At 33.7% G+C, this 21,533-nt stretch overlaps 1 protein-coding gene and 1 non-coding gene across 2 annotated transcripts in view; one reads left to right on the top strand and one right to left on the bottom strand.

Moving 5' to 3' along the window:
• The window catches only part of KIF3A (kinesin family member 3A), a 45,860-nt gene that overhangs the window by 3,971 nt on the left and 20,356 nt on the right, over window positions 1–21,533 (top strand). The window contains exons 3-8 of the mRNA XM_063085935.1: window positions 7,436–7,580; window positions 7,715–7,799; window positions 15,360–15,465; window positions 20,206–20,345; window positions 20,745–20,942; window positions 21,247–21,421. Coding sequence (XP_062942005.1) covers window positions 7,436–7,580; window positions 7,715–7,799; window positions 15,360–15,465; window positions 20,206–20,345; window positions 20,745–20,942; window positions 21,247–21,421 — 849 coding nt within the window. The remainder of the gene's footprint in view (window positions 1–7,435; window positions 7,581–7,714; window positions 7,800–15,359; window positions 15,466–20,205; window positions 20,346–20,744; window positions 20,943–21,246; window positions 21,422–21,533) is intronic.
• Window positions 970–1,101, bottom strand: LOC134371392 (small nucleolar RNA SNORA18). The gene has a single exon (XR_010022816.1). It is a non-coding gene; the product is annotated as a small nucleolar RNA SNORA18 (small nucleolar RNA).

Below are 21,533 nucleotides of genomic sequence, written 5' to 3'. Positions count from 1 at the left end.
TTAGGTTGGCTGTCTTTTTATTCTTTATATATTCTAGATGAAATACTTGATCAGATACATGATTTGCAAATATTTTCTCCCAGTCTGTGGCTTGTCTTTTCATTTCTTAATGGTGTTTTTGAAGACAAAAACTTTAGGATAATGATTAAGTCCAGTTTATCAATTTTTTTATTCTAGATCATACTTTTGGTGATATAGCTAAGAAATTTTTGCCAAACCCAAGGCCACAAAGATTTTCTCTTGTGTTTTTATCTAGAAGTTGTATAGTTTTAGGTCTTACATTTAGGTCTGTGATCCATTTTTTTTTTTTTTTTTTCTTTTTTCGTGACCGGCACTCAGCCAGTGAGTGCACCGGCCATTCCTATATAGGATCTGAACCCGCGGCCGCTGGGAGCGTTGCCGCGCTCCCAACGCAGCACCCTCCCGAGTGCGCCACAGGCTCGGCCCCTGTGATCCTTTTGAGTTAATTTTTATATATGGTGTGAGGTAAGGGTCTTCATTCTTTTTCTTTCTCTCTTTACTTCCTTTATTTTTTCTTCTTCCCTATGGATTTCCAGTTGTCCAGCATCATTTGTTGAAAAGACTGTTCTTTCCCTATTGAATTAATTTGGCACTTTTGTCAAAAATCAATTGATGACAAATGTGTGGGCTTATTTCTGGACTGTCTATTCATGTCTATCCTGTCTTGATTACTGTAGCTTTATTATATATTTTAAAATTAGGTAGTATATGGTCTCTAACTTTGTTATTTTTCAAAATTGTTTTGCCTTTTCTAGGTCCTTTGCATTTTCATATAAATTTTAGAATCACCTTATCAATTTCCACAAAATAACTTCTGGAATTTTGATAATGATTGTGTTGAATTGTTATTCTGACAGTATTGAGTCTTCCAATACATAGACATGATATATCTCTCCATTTATTCATATCTTGTTTAATTTTTCTTTCTTTTTTTTTTTTTTCTTTTTCAACTGTCTTGTAGTTTCTTTCCACAGATCTGACAAGTAGTCCTACGAGTAAAGCAGAACCACAGACTTACTCTATGAGGTGTTTCCAGTGATGTGTGGCTACAGGAAAAGCCCCATCGGGATAGACCTCAACATGTCTTGGTTAATTTCTTTCATCAATATGTTGTAGTTTTTAGCATACATTTCTTGCATTTCTTTTGATAAATTTATTTCTAAGTATTTTTTGATGATATTGTGAAAAGAATTGTTTTTATAATTTCATTTTTTGGATTGTACATTACTAATATATAGAAATGCACTTTATTTATTTAGGTGGGTTTTTTTTAGGTAAAATTCAAATAACATAAATTCACTATTTTAACCATTTTACAGTGTACCATTCATAAGTTTTTAGTAAACATTGACGATGTTGTGCATCTGTCACCACTATTGTTTCCAAAACATTCCCATCACCCCAAAAAGAAACCCTGTACCCATTAACAGTCACTCTCAATACCCTCTGCCTGCTGCCACTACCCCCCCAGACCCCCTGCCAAGCAACCATTACTCTACTTTCTTTTTTTTTTTTTAATTGAAACATAATTGATTATACATATCTATGGGCCACTAATCTGCTTTCTCTGTCTATGAGTTTACCTGTTCTAGACTGGACATTTCATGTAAATAGAATCATACACTATGTGCCCTTTTGTAGGTGGCTTCTTTCACTTAGCATAATGTTTTCAATGTTTATCCATGTTGCAGCATGTATCAGTACTACATTCCTTTTTATGGCCAAATAATATTCCATTGTATAGCTATACCATATTTTGTTTGTCCATTCATCCGTTGGTGAACATTTGGGTTGTTTCTACTTTTTAATTATTATGAATAATGTTGCTTTGGACATTTTTGTACAAGTTTTGTGTGTGAACATATGTTTTTAATTCTCCTGAGTATGCACAAGGGTACTTCAAAAAGTTTGTGGAAAAATAGAATTAAAAGATAAAATGAATATTTCCATGAACTTTTTGAAGTACCCCCATACCTAGGAGTGAAATTACTGGATCATATGGTAACTATTTTTAACCTTTTGAGAAGCGTCAAACTGTTTTCCACAGTGGCTGTACCATTTTACATTCCTCTCAGGAGTGTGTGAGGTTTCCAGTTACTCCATGTCCTTGCCACAACTTCTATTGTCTTTTTGATTATAGCCATACTAGTGGGTGTAAAGCGGTATCTCATTGTGGTTTGCAATTGATTTTTGTATATTGACCTTGTATCCTGCAACCTTGCTAAACTTGCTTATTAATTCTAGTAGATTTTTGGTTTTTGTTTCATTTTTGGGGGTGTGTGTGCGCGCGCGTGTGTGTGTGTGTGTGTAAATTACTTAGGATTTTCTGCATACAAGATTGCGTTGACTATAAATAAACACAGTTTTTCTTCTGTCTTTCCAATTTTATGCTTTTAATTTCTTTTTGTTGCCTGATTGCACTGGCTAGAACCTCCAGTAAATGTTAAATAAAAGTGGTGAGAGTAGACATTTTGTCTTGTTCCTGATCTTAGGGAAAAGGCATTTATCCTTTCACCAGTAAGTATGATGTTATCTATGGATTTTTTCATAGATATCCTTTATCAGATTGAATAAGTTCCCTTATGTTCTTAGATCTCTGAGAGTTTTCTTTTCAGGAATGTGTATTGGATTTTGGCAAATGCAATTTTTCCTTCACCTATTGATGTCATCTTTTTTCTCCCCTTTAAGTTTGTTAACATGGACAGTTACATTGATTGAATTTTGAATGTGAAGCCAGCTTTGCCACTTGGTCATGATGTATTATCCTTTTGTATATTGTTAGATTTGATATGTTAAAATTTTTAAAATTTTTTTTGCATCTGTGTTCATGAAGGATATAAATATATAGTTTTCTTGTAATGTCTTTATCTGGTTTGGGCATCAGTAGAAGCTAAATTTCATACAGTGAGTTGGGAAGTATTTCCTCCTTTTCAATTTTCTAGAAGAATTTGTCTAGAATTAGTATTTTTCTTTAAATGTTTTGTAGAATTAGTCAGTGAAGCCATCTGGGCTTAGAGTTTTCTTTGTGGGAAGGTTTTAAACTACAGATTTGATTAATAGATGTAGGGCTGTTTGGGTTATCTATTTTTTCTTGAGTGAGTTCTGGTAGTTTGTCTTCCATGGAATTTGTCTGTTTCATCTAAATTGTCAAACTTATTGGAAAAATGCTGTTTATACTGTTCCCTTATGATTCTTTTAGTATATCAGAATGTAGTGATATAACCTTTCTCATTCCTGATATTGGTAATTTGTGTCTTGTCTTTTTTTCCTCTGGCTAGAGCTTTATCACTTTTATTGATCTTCTCACAGAACCAGCGTCTTAGTCGTTTTTAGTGTTGCCATAAAAATACCTGAGACTGGGTAATTTATAAAGAAAACAGGTTTACTTGGTTCATGATTCTGTAGGCTGGAAAGTCCGTGATTGGGCAACTGCATCTGACTAGGGCCTCAGGCTGCTTCCACTCTGGCAGAAAGCTCGAGAGAGGGGGGTGGTGCCAGGCCTTTATAACAACCAGTTTTTGCAGGAACTAATTCATTCTCTTCAGAGTTGGCTCACTACCCAGGGAGGACATTAATCTATTCGTGAGGTGTATACCTCCATAACCCAAACACCTCCCACCAGGCCTCATCTCCCAACACTGCCACAATGGGGATCAGATTTCAACATCAGTTTTGGTGGTGGCAAATCATATCCAAACTATAGCAACCAGCTTTGGGTTTTAGTCATTTTCCTATATTTTATGTTTTCTGTTTCAGTTTCTGCTCTTATCTTTATTGTTTCTTTTCTTCTTACTTTGGGTTAAATTTGCTCTTCTTTTTCTATTTCTTAAAAGGTAGAAGCTGAGGTCATGGTTTTGAGATCTTTCTTCCTTTTAATATAGGGGTTTAATTCTGTAAATTATTCCCCAAGTACTGTTTTAGCAGCATCCCACAAATTTTGACATACTATGTTTTCATTTTTATGCAGTTCGAAATACTTTCTATTTTACCTATTCATTTCTTCTTTGATCCCTGGGTTATTTAGAAATGTGTTATTTAGTTTCTAGATATTTTGAGATTTTCCAGAGATCTTTCTGTTATTGATTTCTAATTTAATTCCATTTTGGTCAGAGAACATACTTTGTATGACTTGAATCTTTTAAATTAATATTTATTGAGACTTTTTTTATGGCCCAGAATGTAGTTTAGTTTTATGAAATGTTTTGTGTGTACTCGAAAAGGACATGTATTCTGCTCTTGTTGGATGGAGTGTTCTATAAATGTTCATTAGGACAATTTGTTTGATACTGTTCAAATCTTCTATGTAGTTACTATTGTCAGTCTACTTAGTCTATCAGTTATTGAGAGGGAATATTGAGTTCTCTGACTATATTTTCAGATTTGCCTATTCCTTTTAGTTCTATCAGTTTTTGCTTCATTTATTTTGGAATTGTGAGTAGGTGCATAAATGCTTAAGATTTTTGTCTTCTTGATGAATTGACCTCTTTTTCGTTATGAAATTGCCCTCTTTAACTCCAGTAATATTCTTTCTTCTGAAACCGACTTTGGGGACAAAAATACTTGAAGAAATAATGGCTGATATTTTTCCAAATTTGATGAAGACTACAAACTATAAATCCAAGAAGCTTGATGAACCACAAACACAAGAAACATGAAGAAAAATACACCAAGGCACATCAAAATCAAATTATACAAAACCAGTGATAAAGAAGAGAAAAGCAACCAGAGAAAGAAAGACATGTTATATATAGAAGAACAAAGACAAAAATGAAAGCAGATTTCTGGTCAGAAACAATGCAAGTGAGAAGAAAGTAGCACAATATGAGGGTACTTCAAAAGTTTGTGGAAAAGTAGAATTGAAAGATAATATGAATCTTTCCATGAACTTTTGGAGGACCCCTCATATCTTTTAAGTATTGAAAGAAGGAACCATCAAAATAGAATCCTATACCAGTGAAAATACCTTTCAAAAACAAAGGTAAAATAAATGGTTTTTTAGATTACAGTAGCAGAAAGAATTCACCCCAGTAGACCTGCACTATAAGAAAAGTTAAAGGAAGTTTTTCAGGCAGAAGGAAAATGATATTAAATGGAAATATGGATCTTCATGAAAAAAGAGTAAACTTGAAAACATACCAATAGAAACATGCCACAGAGAAAATAGAAAACAAACAAAAAACCAGAACAGATCATCAATGAGGTGTGAGACAATTTCAAGCAGCCTAATATACATGACATTGAACAAGTTACTTCTCTAAGCTTCTGTTTCCCTAAACAACCTATGGGATTACAAATATTGCCTATCTCTTAGGATTGGGGTGAAAATAAAATAAAAATGCATGTAAATTAAAGTACGTGGCCTAGCACATAGCAAATGATAAGTGATGTTAGCTGTTGTCCTTATAACGTGTAATTTACTTAATAATTCAATATGTCATATAAAATGCAGTCTATGAGTTCGTGACATTTTCAGCTCCTTTGAATGCACTAAGTTTTATTCCTAAGGCAGAGTTTGAAATATTTTGTCACTTTGAAAAAATTGAGGGGCTGGCTTGTTAGTTCAGTTGGTTAGAGCATGGTGTTATTTAATACCAAGGTCAAGGGTTCAGATCCCTGTACCAACCAGCTGCCAAAAAAAAAAGTAAAAAGGGCTGCCAGTTACCTTACCTGGTTAGAGTGTGGTACTGATAATACCAAGATCCAGGGTTCAATCCCTGTCCTGACCAGCTGCCCAAAAAAGAAAAAGAAAAGAAAAAATTAAGACTTTTATTCCCATGTGTAAAAACTGGCTTCTGATATGATTAATGTATCTTCACAAAAAAGTCTGAAAATGATGATGCCATTTGAGGTTAACTGAATCGAATAGTATTAGTTGAGGAACATATTTCCTTTATATTGTCACATCCTAGGATATCTTCTCATATTACACTGTCTCCTCGACAGCTACTCTAGCTTTCTTCCAATTCTTTCTTCACAGTATAGTCATAGTGATCATGATGTCACTCTCTGACTAAAATCATTCTGTGGTTTCACTTTGCTTTTAAAATAAGGTTTAAAAACTTTAATATGGTCTTTGTGACCCTGTGTGATTAGGACCCTGCCAGTTTCTCTAGCTCTGTCTGCATCCACCTTCCTTTTCCAGCTCTGTTTCTTCCACTCTTGTTTCATTTCAGTTCCTCAAAATCTCCATGCTCTTTCTTGCCTCTTGCTATCCACTGCTCCTATTTGATTCTTGTTTGTATTTCAGATCGTATCTTAAACTTCATCTCTTCTGGAAAGCCTTCCCTGACCTCCTCCCCCTTCTTCCCATAGCAGTTCTCCTGCTTAGTTTATGTCCCTTACTCCCATCTAGAACTATGCATTTCTCAATCTTAAATACTAATTATGCTTATAATTGTTCCACCAATATTTCCTCCCCAAGATTATACACACCATAAGATTAAGGATTGTGTTTGTCTTGCTTGTCACTCTGTCCCTGGTACCTAGCACAATGCCAGACTCAGGTGTGAGGTAAATATTTGTTGAATGAATGAATTTAGGTATTTAGAAAGTATAAATTGTATCTGTAATTTCCTGTACTAATTGTCATAATGGGTCATCTTTTTTGTTAATTCCCCCTATTTCTTATAGCTTAATTATTTTAGGATTAAGAAAAAAAGCTACCATTTACTGGTGCTTTCTACCAAGCATGGTGCTGGCCATGAAATAAATTGTTTCATTTGGTTCTTACTGTCAATGTAGGATAGTTATATCCCCATTTTACCATTGAGGAGACAATCTCTGGGTAGATAACTTGTCCTAGGTCATGTGGCTAAAAAGTGGCAGATGCGAATTCAGACTAAGGTCTTTTACTCTAGAGCCTGTGTTCCTTTCCTGTACTTCTGCTACCTTCTCCAATTTAATGTCTACAATAAATAATTAATATATGTATTATAGTAAATTTTTTATAAGTAGCTATATATAAGAGTTTTGCATTTAGGCCTTGGGATATTTTTGATTAATAATTAGAAATATCCCGGGGCTGACCCCGTGGCTCACTCGGGAGAGTGCCGCGCTGGGAGCGCAGCGGTGCTCCTGCCACGGGTTCGGATCCTATATAGGGATGGTTGGTGCACTCATTAGCTGAGTGCGGTGCGGGCGACACCAAGCCAAGGGTTCCGATCCCCTTACTGGTCACAAAAAGCCAAAGGAAAAAAAGAAATATCTCATTGACTCTAATGCTTTAGCAGTGCTTTGTTCATAAGGCACAGAGTACATATTGTAATTGTTGATAATAAATGTGAAATTTATACTAGGGTAAATCTTGAATCAGGGAAGAAATTTCATCATAATGTCAAAGGAATTAATTTTAAGAGCTATTTTTCTGTATGTAACATTAGATTAAAAAGTGACTGATTCTATTCATTATTTTCAGGGACTATTTTTGCATATGGGCAAACTGGAACAGGCAAAACTTTTACTATGGAAGGCGTTCGAGCTGTTCCTGAACTTAGAGGAATCATTCCCAATTCATTTGCTCACATATTTGGTCATATTGCAAAAGCAGAGGGTGATACAAGGTAAAAGAGAATTATTTTGTAATATTGAGAACATAGGAAAGCACTTAGGTATAAGTTTTATAAACATGTTTAAAAACTGTTCTTATAAATATTACATTGTCTTTTATGTTTTAAAAAATTATGTTTATTTATAGATTTTTGGTTCGAGTGTCTTATTTGGAAATATATAATGAAGAAGTTCGTGACCTTTTGGGCAAGGATCAAACACAGAGGTTAGAGGTAAGGATAATTGAAATTGGGGTACTTTCCAAAGCAATAGAATCATTTACTAAATTATGGTCCTTTTTGTTCAAAAGGTACTTTTTATATTTTAAATAACCTTGTATATATGATTTCATACATGTGCAGACATATCCAAGGGTAAATTACTGAAGCAGGACTGCTGAGTCAAGTGGTAAAGTATTGGTATATTTGATAGATATTGCCAAATATTTTAATATGAGACAAGAAAAGATTAGCCTTTAAAATACTTATATTGGAATTTTGATTAGAATTGCATTGTCAGTAAAATAATTAGAGGAAAACAATGTATGTAGAATAAGAGTAGTCACCATTGTAAAATGATGCAACATTTTACAGCAACAGCCACCATTACTGAGCCCTTACAATGTGGTGTAGGCATTCAGTGCAGTGAATAGTAGTTGGTGGTAATAGTGCATACTTTATTTAATCTTCCCAGCGGTTTAATTTCACTGATGTAGAAACTGAAATTTAGGAGGGTTTCATGACTTGATTAAGGTCATATAGCAAGTTAGGATTTAGGGTGGTTTCTGGGGTCCTACCATCTTAGCTTGGATTCTGACTCTGTGATCTTGAGCAAGTTACTTAACCTCTATGAGCTTTAGTTTTGTCATATGAAAATGGAAATAATAATAGCATCTACTTCATAGGATTATTGTCAACATTAACAAATTAGAACAAAGTGTTTAAATCAGTGCCTGATACATAATAATCAGCAAATGTTAGCGTTTTTCTTTTTAAGTTTATTATATAAACTGACTTTTTAGAACAATACAATGTTAGGTATTGTTGGTACTTGTTGGACCTTAATGAAAACTTATTCTATAATGATAACATGTATACAGCAGATGTAGAAACACAATTCTTTGTTGCAGGTTGTCATTTTTAGTTTTTATGGATACTTTGTTAATTCTATGCTTTTTACCTCTTAAAAGTTTATCAATTTATCATGCACATTTTTAGGCAAAAAGTAATTTGGAAAGAACATTTCCATTTTTGTACCAGTAATTATAGACCTCATTTATTCTCAGGAACATTTTTGTTAATGGTTCTCAACACTATTAGACCCAGTACCCCTTTTTAATAATATATTTTGTAATGCTCATTTGACTATCCTGAAATAAAATTCATAAATGATAAAATCCACCTACACACATAATTAAAAAAATCAGTGTACTGCCCTATTGTAATGTAAAGGAGAATAAAAGTAATTTAAAAATAAAATACTAGTATTTCAGTATGTAAGTACTTAGATAATGACCACATTTCAATGACATGATGACATAGTTTGAAGCATATAGAATCACCAAGACTGGAATACCTACAAATGCAGAGTGTTGTGTTGGTATTATAAACACCCTGATTGGTGTTATTGTCAGTGACACGGTCTTTTAAAATAGTGACTTGCTCTTGGTAGCGTTCTGAGCAAAATGAAGTACAATCCTTTCCTCAGTTTTCCTGTATTCCTATATTATTGTTGTTGTTACAATTACCATGGAAAAGCACTTTCTTTATCTGCAAATTAATGTTACATATATAGATCCAGATATAATTAATTATCTGAGTCTAGGAAAATGTATTATAATAATTTTTTCACCCACATGAATATCTGGCAGGACATTCAGAATTTTGTAGGACAATTCTTCATTGGGTGAGACCATCTCACCCATTTCAGGATGTTTAACATCCTTGGTTTCTGCCTATAAATATTGATAATGTCCTCAGGTGAAACAGAAACTATCCCACACATTTCTAAAACATGCTGGAATGGAGGAGTAACTGCTCTCATTGAAATCCATTGTTTCAGTGTTATAAACTGTATTTGTTATAGAAATTAAATTCCAACTTTTTTTTTTTTTTTTTTTTGTCAGTATACAATGTGGTTGATTATTGTGGCCAATTACTGAAACCTCCCTCCCTCCTCCCTCTCCCCCCTCCCTCCCAACAATGTCCTTTCTTTTTGCTTGTTGTATCAACTTCAAGGAATAGTAATTGTTGTGTCTTCTTTCCTCCCACCCCCAGGTTGTTTGTGTATTTATTTATTTATTTTTAGTTCCCACAAATATGTGAGAACATGTGATATTTCTCTTTTTGTGCCTGACTAGTTTCACTTAATATAATTCTCTCTAGGTCCATCCATGTTGTTGCAAATGGCAGTATTTCATTCTTTTTTATAGCAGAGTAGTATTCCATTGTGTAGATATTCATTAAATCTGTGCCAAGTCCTACTTCCTGAAGTGTTTCTCCTATGTTTTCTTGGAGTACTTTTATTGTTTCAGGGTGTATATTTAATCCTTTAATCCATTTTGAGTTGATTTTAGTATATGGTGAGAGGTATGGGTCTAGTTTCTTTCTCCTGCATATTGAAATCCAGTTGTCCCAGCATCATTTGCTGAAGAGGCAGTCTCTTCCCCAGTGTATAGGCTTGGTGCCTTTGTCAAAGATCAGAGCTGTAGGTGGGTGGGTTGATTTCTGGATTCTCTATTCTATTCCATTGATCAGTGTGTCTGTTTTTATGCCAGTACCATGCTGTTTTGGTTATTATAGCTTTGTAGTATAGTTTAAAGTCTGGTAGTGTTTTGCCTCCAGCTTTATTTTTTTTGCTCAGAATTGCTTTGGCTATGTGTGGTCTTTTGTTATTCCATATAAATGTCTGGATAGTTCTTTCCATTTCTGAGAAAAATGTCTTTGGAATTTTGATGGGGATTGCATTGAATTTGTAGATCACTTTGGGTAGTATGGACATTTTCACAGTGTTGATTCTTCCAATCCAAGAGCATGGGATATCTTTCCGTCTTCTTGTATCCTCTCTAATTTCTCTCAGCAGTGGTTCGTAGTACTCATTATACAGATTTTTCATATCCTTTGTTAACTCAATTCCTAAGTATTTTATTTTTTTGGTGGCTATTGTAAATGGGCAGGCTTTCTTGATTTCTCGTTCTGCATGTTCACTATTGGAGAATAGAAATACTACTGATTTTTGTGTGTTGATTTTGTATGCTGATACTTTGCTGAAATCATTTATCAATTCCAAGAGTTTTTTTGTAGAGGCTTTAGGCTGTTTGACGTATAGGATCATGTCATCTGCAAAGAGGGACAGTTTGATTTCATCTTTTCCAATCTGGATGCCCTTTATTTCCTTCTCTTCTCTGATTGCTCTGGCTAGTACTTCCAACACTATGTTGAATAGAAGTGGTGAGAGTGGGCATCCTTGTCTAGTTCCTGTTCTTAAAGGAAAAGCTTTCAGGTTTTCCCCATTCAAGATGATATTGGCGGTGGGTTTATCATATATGGCTTTAATTATGTTGAGATACTTTCCATCTACACCTAACTTGTAGAGAGTCTTTATCTTGAATGAGTGTTGAATTTTATCAAATGCTTTTTCAGCATCTATAGAGATAATCATATGGTCCTGTTGTTTGATTTTATTGATATGGTGTATCACATTTATTGATTTGCATATGTTGAACCAACCTTGCATCCCTGGGATGAATCCCACTTGATCATGTTGTATAATTTTGCATATGTGTTGCTGTATTCTATTAGCTATTATTTTATTGAAGATTTTTGCATCTATCTTCATCAAGGATATTGGCCTGTAGTTTCCTTTTTTAGTTGTATCTTTACCTGGTTTTGGTATCAGGGTGCTGTTTGCTTCATAGAATGAGTTTGGGAGTTTTGCCTCTGTTTCAATCTTTTGGAGTAGTTTGTAGAGAATTGGTGTCAATTCCTCTTTGAATGTTTGGTAAAATTCTGCTGTGAATCCATCTGGTCCTGGGCTTTTCTTTATTGGGAGCCTTCTGATAACACCTTCAATCTCTTTTATTGTTTTTGGTCTGTTCAGATTTTCTACATCTTCTTGGCTCATTTTTGGTTGCTTGTGTGTGTCCAGAAATTTATCCATTTCCTCCATATTTTCAAATTCGTTTGCATATAATTGTTTATAGTAGTATCAAATGATTCCTTGTATTTCAGACGTATCAGTTGTAATATTGCCTTTTTCATTTCTAATTTTTGTTATTTGGATCTCCTCTCTTCTTTTTTTAGTTAGCCATGTTAATGGTTTGTCAATTTTATTTATCTTTTCAAAAATCCAACTTTTTGATTCATTGATCTTTTTGTATTGTTTTTTCGGTTTCAAGTTCTGCTCTGATCTTAATGATTTCTTTTCATCTGCTAACTCTGGGTTTGGATTGTTCTTGTTTTTCTAGTTCTTTAAGGTGAAGTGTTAGGTTGTTCACTTGCCATCTTTCCATTCTTCTGATGTAAGCATTTAATGTGATAAATTTCCCCCTTAGTACTGCTTTTGCAGTATCCCATAGGTTTTGGTATGATGTATCATTGTTTTCATTAGTTTCAATAATTTTTTTGATTTCCTGTTAGATTTCTTCTTGGACCCATATGTCATTAAGTAGAATGCTGTTTAATTTCCATGTGTTGGTATAGTTTCCAGAATTTCATTTGTTATTGATTTCTAATTTTAATCATTGTGGTCTGAAAAAATACATGGCATAATTCCAATTTTTTTGAAATTGTTGAGACTTGATTTGTGACCTAACATGTGATCTATCCTGGACAATGATCCATGTGCTGATGAGAAGAATGACTATTCTGAGGTTGTTGGATGGAATGTTCTGTAGATATCTGCCAAGTCCAATTGGTTTAGAGTATTGTTTAGATCTTGTGTTTCTCTGCTGACTCTTCGCCTAGATAATCTGTCCAATATTGATAGTGGGGTGTTCAGATCCCCTGCTATTATGGTATTAGTGTATTTCCTCCTTTAGGTCTAACAGAGTTTGTTTTATAAATCTGGCTGCTCTGACATTGGGTGCGTATATATTTATGATTGTTATGTCTTCTTGAAGGATCAATTTTTTTATCATTATGTAGTAGCCCTCATTATCTTTTTATTGTTTTTAGTTTAAAGTCTATTTTATCAGATATAAGAATAGCTACTCCAGCTCATTTTTCATTTCTGTTTGCATATTAAATCTTTTTCCATCCTTTCACTCTTAGTCTATGTGAGGCTTTATAGATGAGGTGGGTCTCTTGAAGGCAGCATATGGTTGGTTCCTCCTTTTTAATCCAGTCAGCCAGTCTGTGTCTTTTGATTGGGAAATTTAATCCTTTTACATTAAGAGTTGTTATTGAAAAGTGTTGATTTACTCCTAGCATTTTATTGATTTTTGTTTGGATGTCTTAAGTGTCTTTTGTTCCTTTCTTTCTGATTTACTGTTTGTTTTCTGTATTTGTTGGTTCCTTGGGTTGTAGATAAACTTTTTTTTTCTCTTCATTGTTGCCATTTTTATTTTACTAGTTAATTTTGATTTTTCTTGAATTTTTATAGCAGTGGTAGTTATTTTTCAGGTACCAAACCCAGTACTCCCTTGAGAATTTCCTGTAAGGGTGGTCTTGTGGTAGTGAACTCCCACAGTTTTTGTTTGTCTGAGAAATATACTATTTTCCCTTCATTTCGGAGGGATAGTCTTGCAGGGTAGAGTATTCTTGACTGGCAATCTCTGTCTTTTAGTATTTTGAATATATCATCCCATTTCTTTCTGGCTTTTAGGATTTGTGATGAAAAGTCTGATATTAGTCTGATTGGGGCTCCCTTATATGTGATTTGATGCTTCTCTCTTGCAGCTTTTAAGATTCTCTCTTTGTCTTTGAGTTTTGCCAATTTGACTATAACATGTCCTGTAGAAGACCATTTTGGGTTGAATACATTTGAGGATCTTTGAGCTTCCTGAATCTGAAGATGTGTGTCTTTTCCTATACCTGGGTAGTTTTCTGCCACCAGAAAACTAGCCAGGTATTTTGTTGAATATGTTTTTTTTGAATATGTTTAATATGTTTTCAATGCAATATCCTTTTTCCTCCCCTTCTGGAATACCCATGACTAGGATATTTGAGTGCTTAAGGTTGTCTGATATCTCTCTTAGATTTTCTTCAATGTTTTTAATTCTTTTTTCTTTTCTTTCTTTTTTTTGTCTGCCTGTGTTATTTCAAACGGCCCATCTTCAAGGTCAGAAGTACTCTCTTCTGCTTCTGCAAGCCTGCTGGTTAAACTCTCTGTTGTGTTTTTTATTTGGTTGAATGAATTCTTCAGCTCAGCAAGCTCTACTACATTCTTTTTAAGGGCATTGATTTCCTTGTACATTTCTTCTTTCAGGTCCTGTATACTTTTCCTCATTTCATCGTGTTGTCTAGCTAAGTTTTCTTGTATCTCATTTAGTTTCTTTAGAATTGTCACTCGAAATTCCTTGTCAGACATTTCCAGGGCTTCTTGTTCTATAGGATCTAGATCTTAAGAGTTATTACCCTTTGGTGATGTACTTTCTTAATTTTTCATATTTCTGGTATCTTTCCTTTGATGTTTAGTCATTGTGGCAGGGGATTTCACAGTCCACTGGTTTGACACTATTGCCTGGCTAGGATGCTGCTGGGGCTGCCAATTTCGTATGGCTTCCTCAGTATCTGCTCGGTTGCCCACTAGTGCCTCAGGTGCATGGTCTCCTCAGATCTTGGGCCTCTCTGGGGAGGTGCCTCTCTGGTCAGCAAGCACTCAGCCGGGCTGGGGATGGAGACAGGTGGTGATGGCAAGGCCTACCTGCTGGGTTGCACGCTGGAACCACTAGGCAGGTAGTCTCTGAGGATCATGCACCTCTCTGGCTGGGCACCTTTCTGATCAGCACACACTCGGCAGGGCTAAGGATGGAATTGGGTGGTGGTGGTGAGACCTACCTGCTGGGTCGTACGCTGGCACCGCAGGGCTCATGGTCTCCGCAGATCTTGGGCTTCTCCAGCTGGGCGACTCTCTAATCAGTGCGCACTCGGCACGTCTGGGGATGGAGTCGGGTGGCGGCAGTGAGGCCTACCTGCTGGGTCATGCGCCGGCACCACAGGGCACGTAGTCCCCGCAGATCTTGGCACCTCTCTGATTGGTGCGCACTCAGCAGGGCTGGGGATCTAAATTCCTATTTTTTTATGGCAAAAGTTCTTTGGCAGCATTACTACTTAATTTTTTTTAACTTTCACAAATGTGAAATCATGTTTTATTTCTTCATCTTTCATATCTAACCAGTTATTGTATTAGTCTGTTTTCTGTCCCTTAGAATACTTGAAACTGTCTTTTTTATTTGGTTCTTTATTTTTTGCAAGTGCCTAGTTTTTCCCATTTCAGGATTCTTGCACGTATGCTTCTCCTCCTATCTTAATTCAGATTGTCTACCTCCTATTTCTTTTCAAGTTTTAGCTTAAACATCATCTTGGGAATACTTATCCCCTTCACTAGCTTAGTATCTCTGCAATATATTCCTGTATTTTTTCCTCATGGCATTATCATGATTGAAATAAAATAATTTTTGGTGTGATTATCTGTTCGCATGTTCTCCCTTTAGAGTATCATCTCAAGTGTAGTGACTTGTCTGTCTTGTTTCCCACTATGTAGTAGAGTGTCTGACACATAGTAGATGCTCAATAAATAATTGTGGAAGAATTATTGATATTAATGGAAAGTCATATATATATTTTTTTTAGGTTAAAGAAAGACCTGATGTGGGAGTTTATATCAAAGATTTATCAGCTTACGTGGTAAATAATGCTGATGATATGGATAGAATTATGACACTAGGCCACAAAAATCGTAAGTATAGTGCATAATTGTGATTAAACATCTGTGGGTGGACTAGACAGGTTTAGAAGCAAAGCTGGTATGGCACTTTGCCTCATAGAGACTAAATTTTTAGGTTTCTTGAAAACCCTCCCTCATTGTAGAGTATATATGAATGAAAGATATCACATCATTTTCCATGCCATGCTAACCAAAAATTTTTTTCTTTTTAATAGTGCTAATCTTTGAGACTTTCATGTAGCCATCTCTTGTTAGCTATAATAGTATTGGTAACATTTATTGAGCACTTACTAAGAGGGAAGTGCTTGTGCTAAGTGCTTTGTAAGGATGACTTATTTTAATCCTCACAATAGACTATGAAGGTTTTAACATTTCTACTTTATAAATGAGGAAACCGAGACTTAGTTTAAGTAATGTGTCCGAGGTAATGTAATTACTAAATGACAGACTGTGTATTTGAACCTAGGCCATTAGTCTGCATTATCCAGGCACTATACTGCCTCCCTTTTGTTGACAAGAAAAGCAAAACAAAATTAAATTTTAAATAATTGCATTCTTCTTAATAATTGTTTCAAGTTTTTAATCTAAAGAATAAGAAACTAAAGTAATATTTAATATACAGATGCCCCAGGCCTAGTACTAGTGATAGTGCTAAACAAAAATTATAGCAAATCAATTGCTTTCTTATAAACCAAATAGTAGAAAGAAAAAGACCAAATTTTAACAGAAAAATGAGCAAAAGATACGTATGAATATGTTATTCACAGAAGAATTATATACAGTGATAAGCATATGAAAGAATGTTTACCTTCATAAGTAATGAGGAAAATGCAAATTAAAACAACAGCAAGGAACATTTCATCCATCAAAGTGGATGAAGGATATTCAGACTGGTGAGACTTTGAAGAAATGGGCACTGAGGATGAGAATGTAAATTGATGAAGCCTTTTTGAAGAGCAATGTTGGGGCTGACCCCGTGGCTCACTCGGGAGAGTGTGGCGCTGGGAGCGCCGAGGCCGCAGGTTCGGATCCTACATAGGGGTGGCCAGTGTGCTGGCTGACCGCGGTGCAGGCACCTTACTGGTCACAAAAAAAAAAAAAAAATGCACTGAAGAGCAATGTTAACAGTATCTGTTGACATTTTTAAAATATATTCCTTTTAACCCATTGTTTCTAATTCTAGAAATATATTCTAGAAAAATATTTTTAGATGTAATCAATCTAAATAACCATCAATAGAACACTGGTTATATAAATTGTGATACAAAAATACTATGAACTATAATGAAAGCTGTTAAAAACAATGAGTTAAATCTACACGTAAAGACCTGGAAAATTTTCAAGATATATCATTAAGTGAAAAACAAATTACAGAACAGTATGTACTGCATCATCCCATTTATATACATATATTTAAAAAATAAATTATTAAACCATATATTTGGGCAGAGAGAGTGTGTGTATGTATGTGTGTGTCTCCATGTCTATTTGTATGTATGTAAAATACAAAATGAAAGGACAGAGGTAATAATGGTTACCTTTAGGGAAGGTGAAATAGATTGGAGAAAAGAGATGTTGTAAGCTTTCACTTTATGCTTTCTTATGTCTTTATTTTTGAATTTTGTAATACCAGAAATATGTTGATGTATTGCTTACTTAATTAAAAAAATTTTTTTGACATAAGATTTCATTCACAGTGGTGTCCAAAATCTTCCATGAACTACCTGAGAATTTAAGTTAGTATGTGAGATTTGTTCAAGAAAGACTAAAAATTTTGAGAGAAATAAAATGAAAAAAAAATAAGGGATTTGAAGATCTAAAATAGCAGAGATAAAAATACTGTGATTTAATAAATATATCAAGTTCAAGAATTAAACATTTAGTGCAAATTTCCAGGTAGGAGAGTTCAAACATAAAAATATAAGTGTTATCATATTGAAATATAACTATCAAGAGGAAAATAGCAGAAGCGAAGATGTGACAAAAAAAGCTGCTACCCTAAACTTGAAAAATTGATACAAATATAAGATTAGTACCCATTTTGTACAGATTGTAGTACAGAAATAGTTAATTTTATGCATAAGAAAATAAGTCAGTCATCTCATGGACAAATATACAGCCTGCCTAGCAACTAAAATACAAATTTAAGCTAGTCAGGTACAGGGCCGAGCCCGTGGCGCACTTGGTAGAGTGCTGCGCTGGCAGCGCGGCGACGCTCCCGCCGCGGGTTCGGATCCTATATAAGACTGACCAGTGCACTCACTGGCTGAATGCCGATCACAAAAAAAAAAAAAAAAAAAAAAAAAATAAGCTAGTCAGGTACATTTACATTGTGGGAATTATTATAAATTGGTTAATATTTCTACATAATCCTTTTTTCAGAAATTATCTTTTGAATATGTAATTCATACACATAGTGTAGAATTCAAAAGGCACAAAACTACATTGAAAAACAAGTCTGTCTCCTACCCTTATCTCTCAGTCTCCCAAATCCCATCAGTAGTGGCAGCCTCTATTAGTTTCTCTTGATATAATCTGTGTATGCATGTTTGTGTGTGTGTTTTTAGAGAGTGCTTGTCTTCTTTCTTTTTTAGTCAAATAATAGCATACTTTGTTCACTTAATATTATTTTGGAGATCACTTCACATGGACACATTACTACATATATAGACATTAAAAATGACTGTATAGTATTTCATTGGATAGATGTACCATAATTTATTTACCCAATCTTTTACTGGTGGACTTTTGAGTTGTTTTCAATCTTGCTATTTTGAGCAGTACTGTGATAAATATTCTTGTATATATATATGAGTTTATACATATGCAGGCATATTTATAGGATAAAGTTTTCCATACCCTCCTGAAAAACATAAAAATTTAATCTCTTTCTTATTTCAAAATAAACATTGTGCCAAAAAGTAAAGCAGTGGAAGTGTTTTTTGTTTTGTTTTTATTTCTATTATGTGATGTGTCAGTAGGTTGGTGTATTGAGTTTACTTGATTGCTATAAGCTGTTCTCTTCTAGGGACTGTAAAGTTCAGTGTAGGTCACTTTTAACAACATATCTCTTGCATTGCTTCATTTTTGTAACTAGAAATACAGAAAAATCACAATTAAAAATAACATGCTTTGCTTATATTACCACAACAATAAGTATTAAAATGTTTAAAATGATTTTTCAAACTGTAGGTTCTCTCCCACCCCAATTGAAAAACTCAGCTACAGTGTGATTTGATAATCACATAGCTATAAAACTATTTCTAACCCTTTGACCTGGTAATTCCAATTTGGAACATATATTCCATGGAAATAACCCTAAAGAGGAAAAAAAGAATCTATTAAAACATGCTTCCATAAGTATCAATTATGAGCACCTAAAATAGGAAACACTCCCAAATGTCTCACAGTAAGAGAATAGCAAAATCAGTTTTAGTAAAACTTTCAAATTGTTTTAACATGGAAATACACATAGGAGATAATGTTAAGTGGGAAAAAAAAACAAGATAAAATAAGACCTAATACTTTGTGGAAACATGTTGATTTGAAGTGGTGTTAAATTTAATAGTTCTTTATATTTTTGGAAAAAAATCCTAATTTGATTTTAAAGAAAATAGAAAAATATAGTATGGAATCACAAATCCTTGTGTTTTATTTCATTAATTTTTCACTTACCTTCTTTCATTGGGCTTTACTTTTATTTCTCTGCAATTTTCAGTCTAGTTATCTGACTTCTAATATAGTCATATGCTAATAAAGAATACCCTTTTAATGTTTAACTTCTAAAATCAAAGCTTGCATAGAGAGTTCTGCATGTATATATAGTAGGAAGATAATTTTGGCATTGGGTAAAATTAACAATGCTTTTAAAATGCTTTGGAATTTAAGGAAAAAACTAATACATGCCTATTGTAGAAAGCAAAACAAGTTTTTCTTTGTTTACACAATATATCCATATAAAATATTTATATACAAACAAATCTTAGTATATTTTGGATGTTTTGTTTTAGTTTACAGAAATGGAATCATACTATGTATTCCTCTTTCTTTCCTTTTTTTTAAAAAAATTTATGTGATATGCACATCTTTCCATGTCATTTCTTAAATACAGATCAACTTTATTTTTTTAAATGACTGCCTAGTAATCCATATTATGACTATTCTATAATTGATTGATTATTATTCTGTTGGTTGTTTCTGGTCTTTCACTATTGCAAACAGTGCTGCTCTGAATATTCTTGTATTATCCACAAGTATTTCTGTTTAGGTATGTGCAATATCTAATATATTATCTAATATGAGTGTATATAATATCTAGCATATCTAATGCATATGTGTATTTCTGTCCTTTAGATTCCCAGAACATAATTCTCATTAGAAATAGATGAATCAACAGTAATTTTTCCAATTATTGCTGATTTTTTATGTGGGTTTTTTTTTGGGGGGGGGAGGTTTTTTTTGGTGTAAATTAGTTATTTTTTTAGGTAGTAATACTTGGGATCGAAATTAAGTATTTTGTGCTAAAATTAAGTCTTTAATATGAGAAATATTACAAATTCTTTTTGTTATCAACATAAATTGTAAGAGAAATTTCATATAGTGCCTAAACATACACCTCTGCTTTTATGATTTAGCCATGCCCTCTGGCTTTTTGACTGTGATGAAATTAAGTATTTAAAACTATTCTAGATATTTAATTATTGTTAAAGGCACTCTATTACACTTATAAAGAGTTTCCTTCCTTTACCAAAGGTTCTGTTGGTGCAACTAATATGAATGAACATAGTTCCCGTTCCCACGCCATCTTTACAATTACTATAGAATGCAGTGAAAAAGGCGTTGATGGTAACATGCATGTTAGGATGGGAAAACTCCATCTTGTAGATCTTGCTGTAAGTAATAAGATATTACTTAAGTATTCATTTATTTGTGATTCATTTATTTTATAAATGAATAAAAATTAAAGTGAAAAGGTGTGGTTTACATATGATTTTTAAGTTGTTATTGTGTCTGTTTAACTTATTATGGAATATTTCAAATGTATGCAAAAGTAGACAGAATTGTATAATGATCCTGCATGTACTCATCACCCATCTTCAACAATTATCAGCTCATGGAAAATCTTGTTTCATCTACCCTTACCTACTTCTTCCCTTCCTGTATTATTCTGAAGTGAATTCCAGACATCATATCAGATTTTTTTGCTGTTAAATTACTTTTTAAAAAAACCTTGGGAAGAATATTCTGTATTTTTTAATTTTAGCTTTAATTTTGTCTCTGTTTATTGCTAGGGTTCAGAAAGACAAGCAAAAACTGGAGCTACTGGACAGCGCCTAAAGGAAGCTACAAAAATCAATCTTTCACTTTCCACCCTTGGTAATGTAATTTCTGCCTTGGTTGATGGAAAAAGCACTCACGTGCCTTATCGTAACTCTAAATTGACTCGTCTTCTTCAGGATTCCTTAGGAGGAAATTCAAAAACCATGATGGTAAGACTTACATGGTGGTATAGTTAACATCAGCCAAATTTAAGATTCTAATTTATGCCAATAATTGATATGTATAATGTTTTAAAAGCTATTGATGATTTTACTTTTTTCAATTTGTGATTGTCTTTTCTGTAATACACCACGTGTATTAGCCCCGTAGTAGTGTTTGGAAACCCATGTAGGTGATGCTGTCTTTTTCAAGAATGCATATGTGCTTCAAAGAATTTTTTTTTATATATTTGTAATGTTAGTATTGATTTCAACTCTGCAAAGTATAAAATGATTTGTTTTTCTAATTCAACAGTGTGCAAATATTGGGCCAGCAGATTACAATTATGATGAAACTATCAGTACATTACGGTATGCTAACCGTGCTAAGAATATTAAAAATAAAGCTAGAATTAATGAAGATCCAAAGGATGCTTTGCTTCGTCAATTCCAGAAAGAAATAGAAGAACTGAAAAAAAAACTTGAAGAAGGTAACTTTTTCTCAAAATATTAATCTTGACATTGGCTAAAAATATGTTGGTTAACTACTAAGTTTTTTAAACAAAAATCATGTATTAAATGTTTTTTGAGCTTCTAGCATTG

The sequence above is a fragment of the Cynocephalus volans genome, chromosome 2, assembly GCF_027409185.1.
Source record: "Cynocephalus volans isolate mCynVol1 chromosome 2, mCynVol1.pri, whole genome shotgun sequence".
Classification (NCBI taxonomy): domain Eukaryota; kingdom Metazoa; phylum Chordata; class Mammalia; order Dermoptera; family Cynocephalidae; genus Cynocephalus; species Cynocephalus volans.
This window is presented reverse-complemented; position numbering and strand designations above follow the sequence as displayed.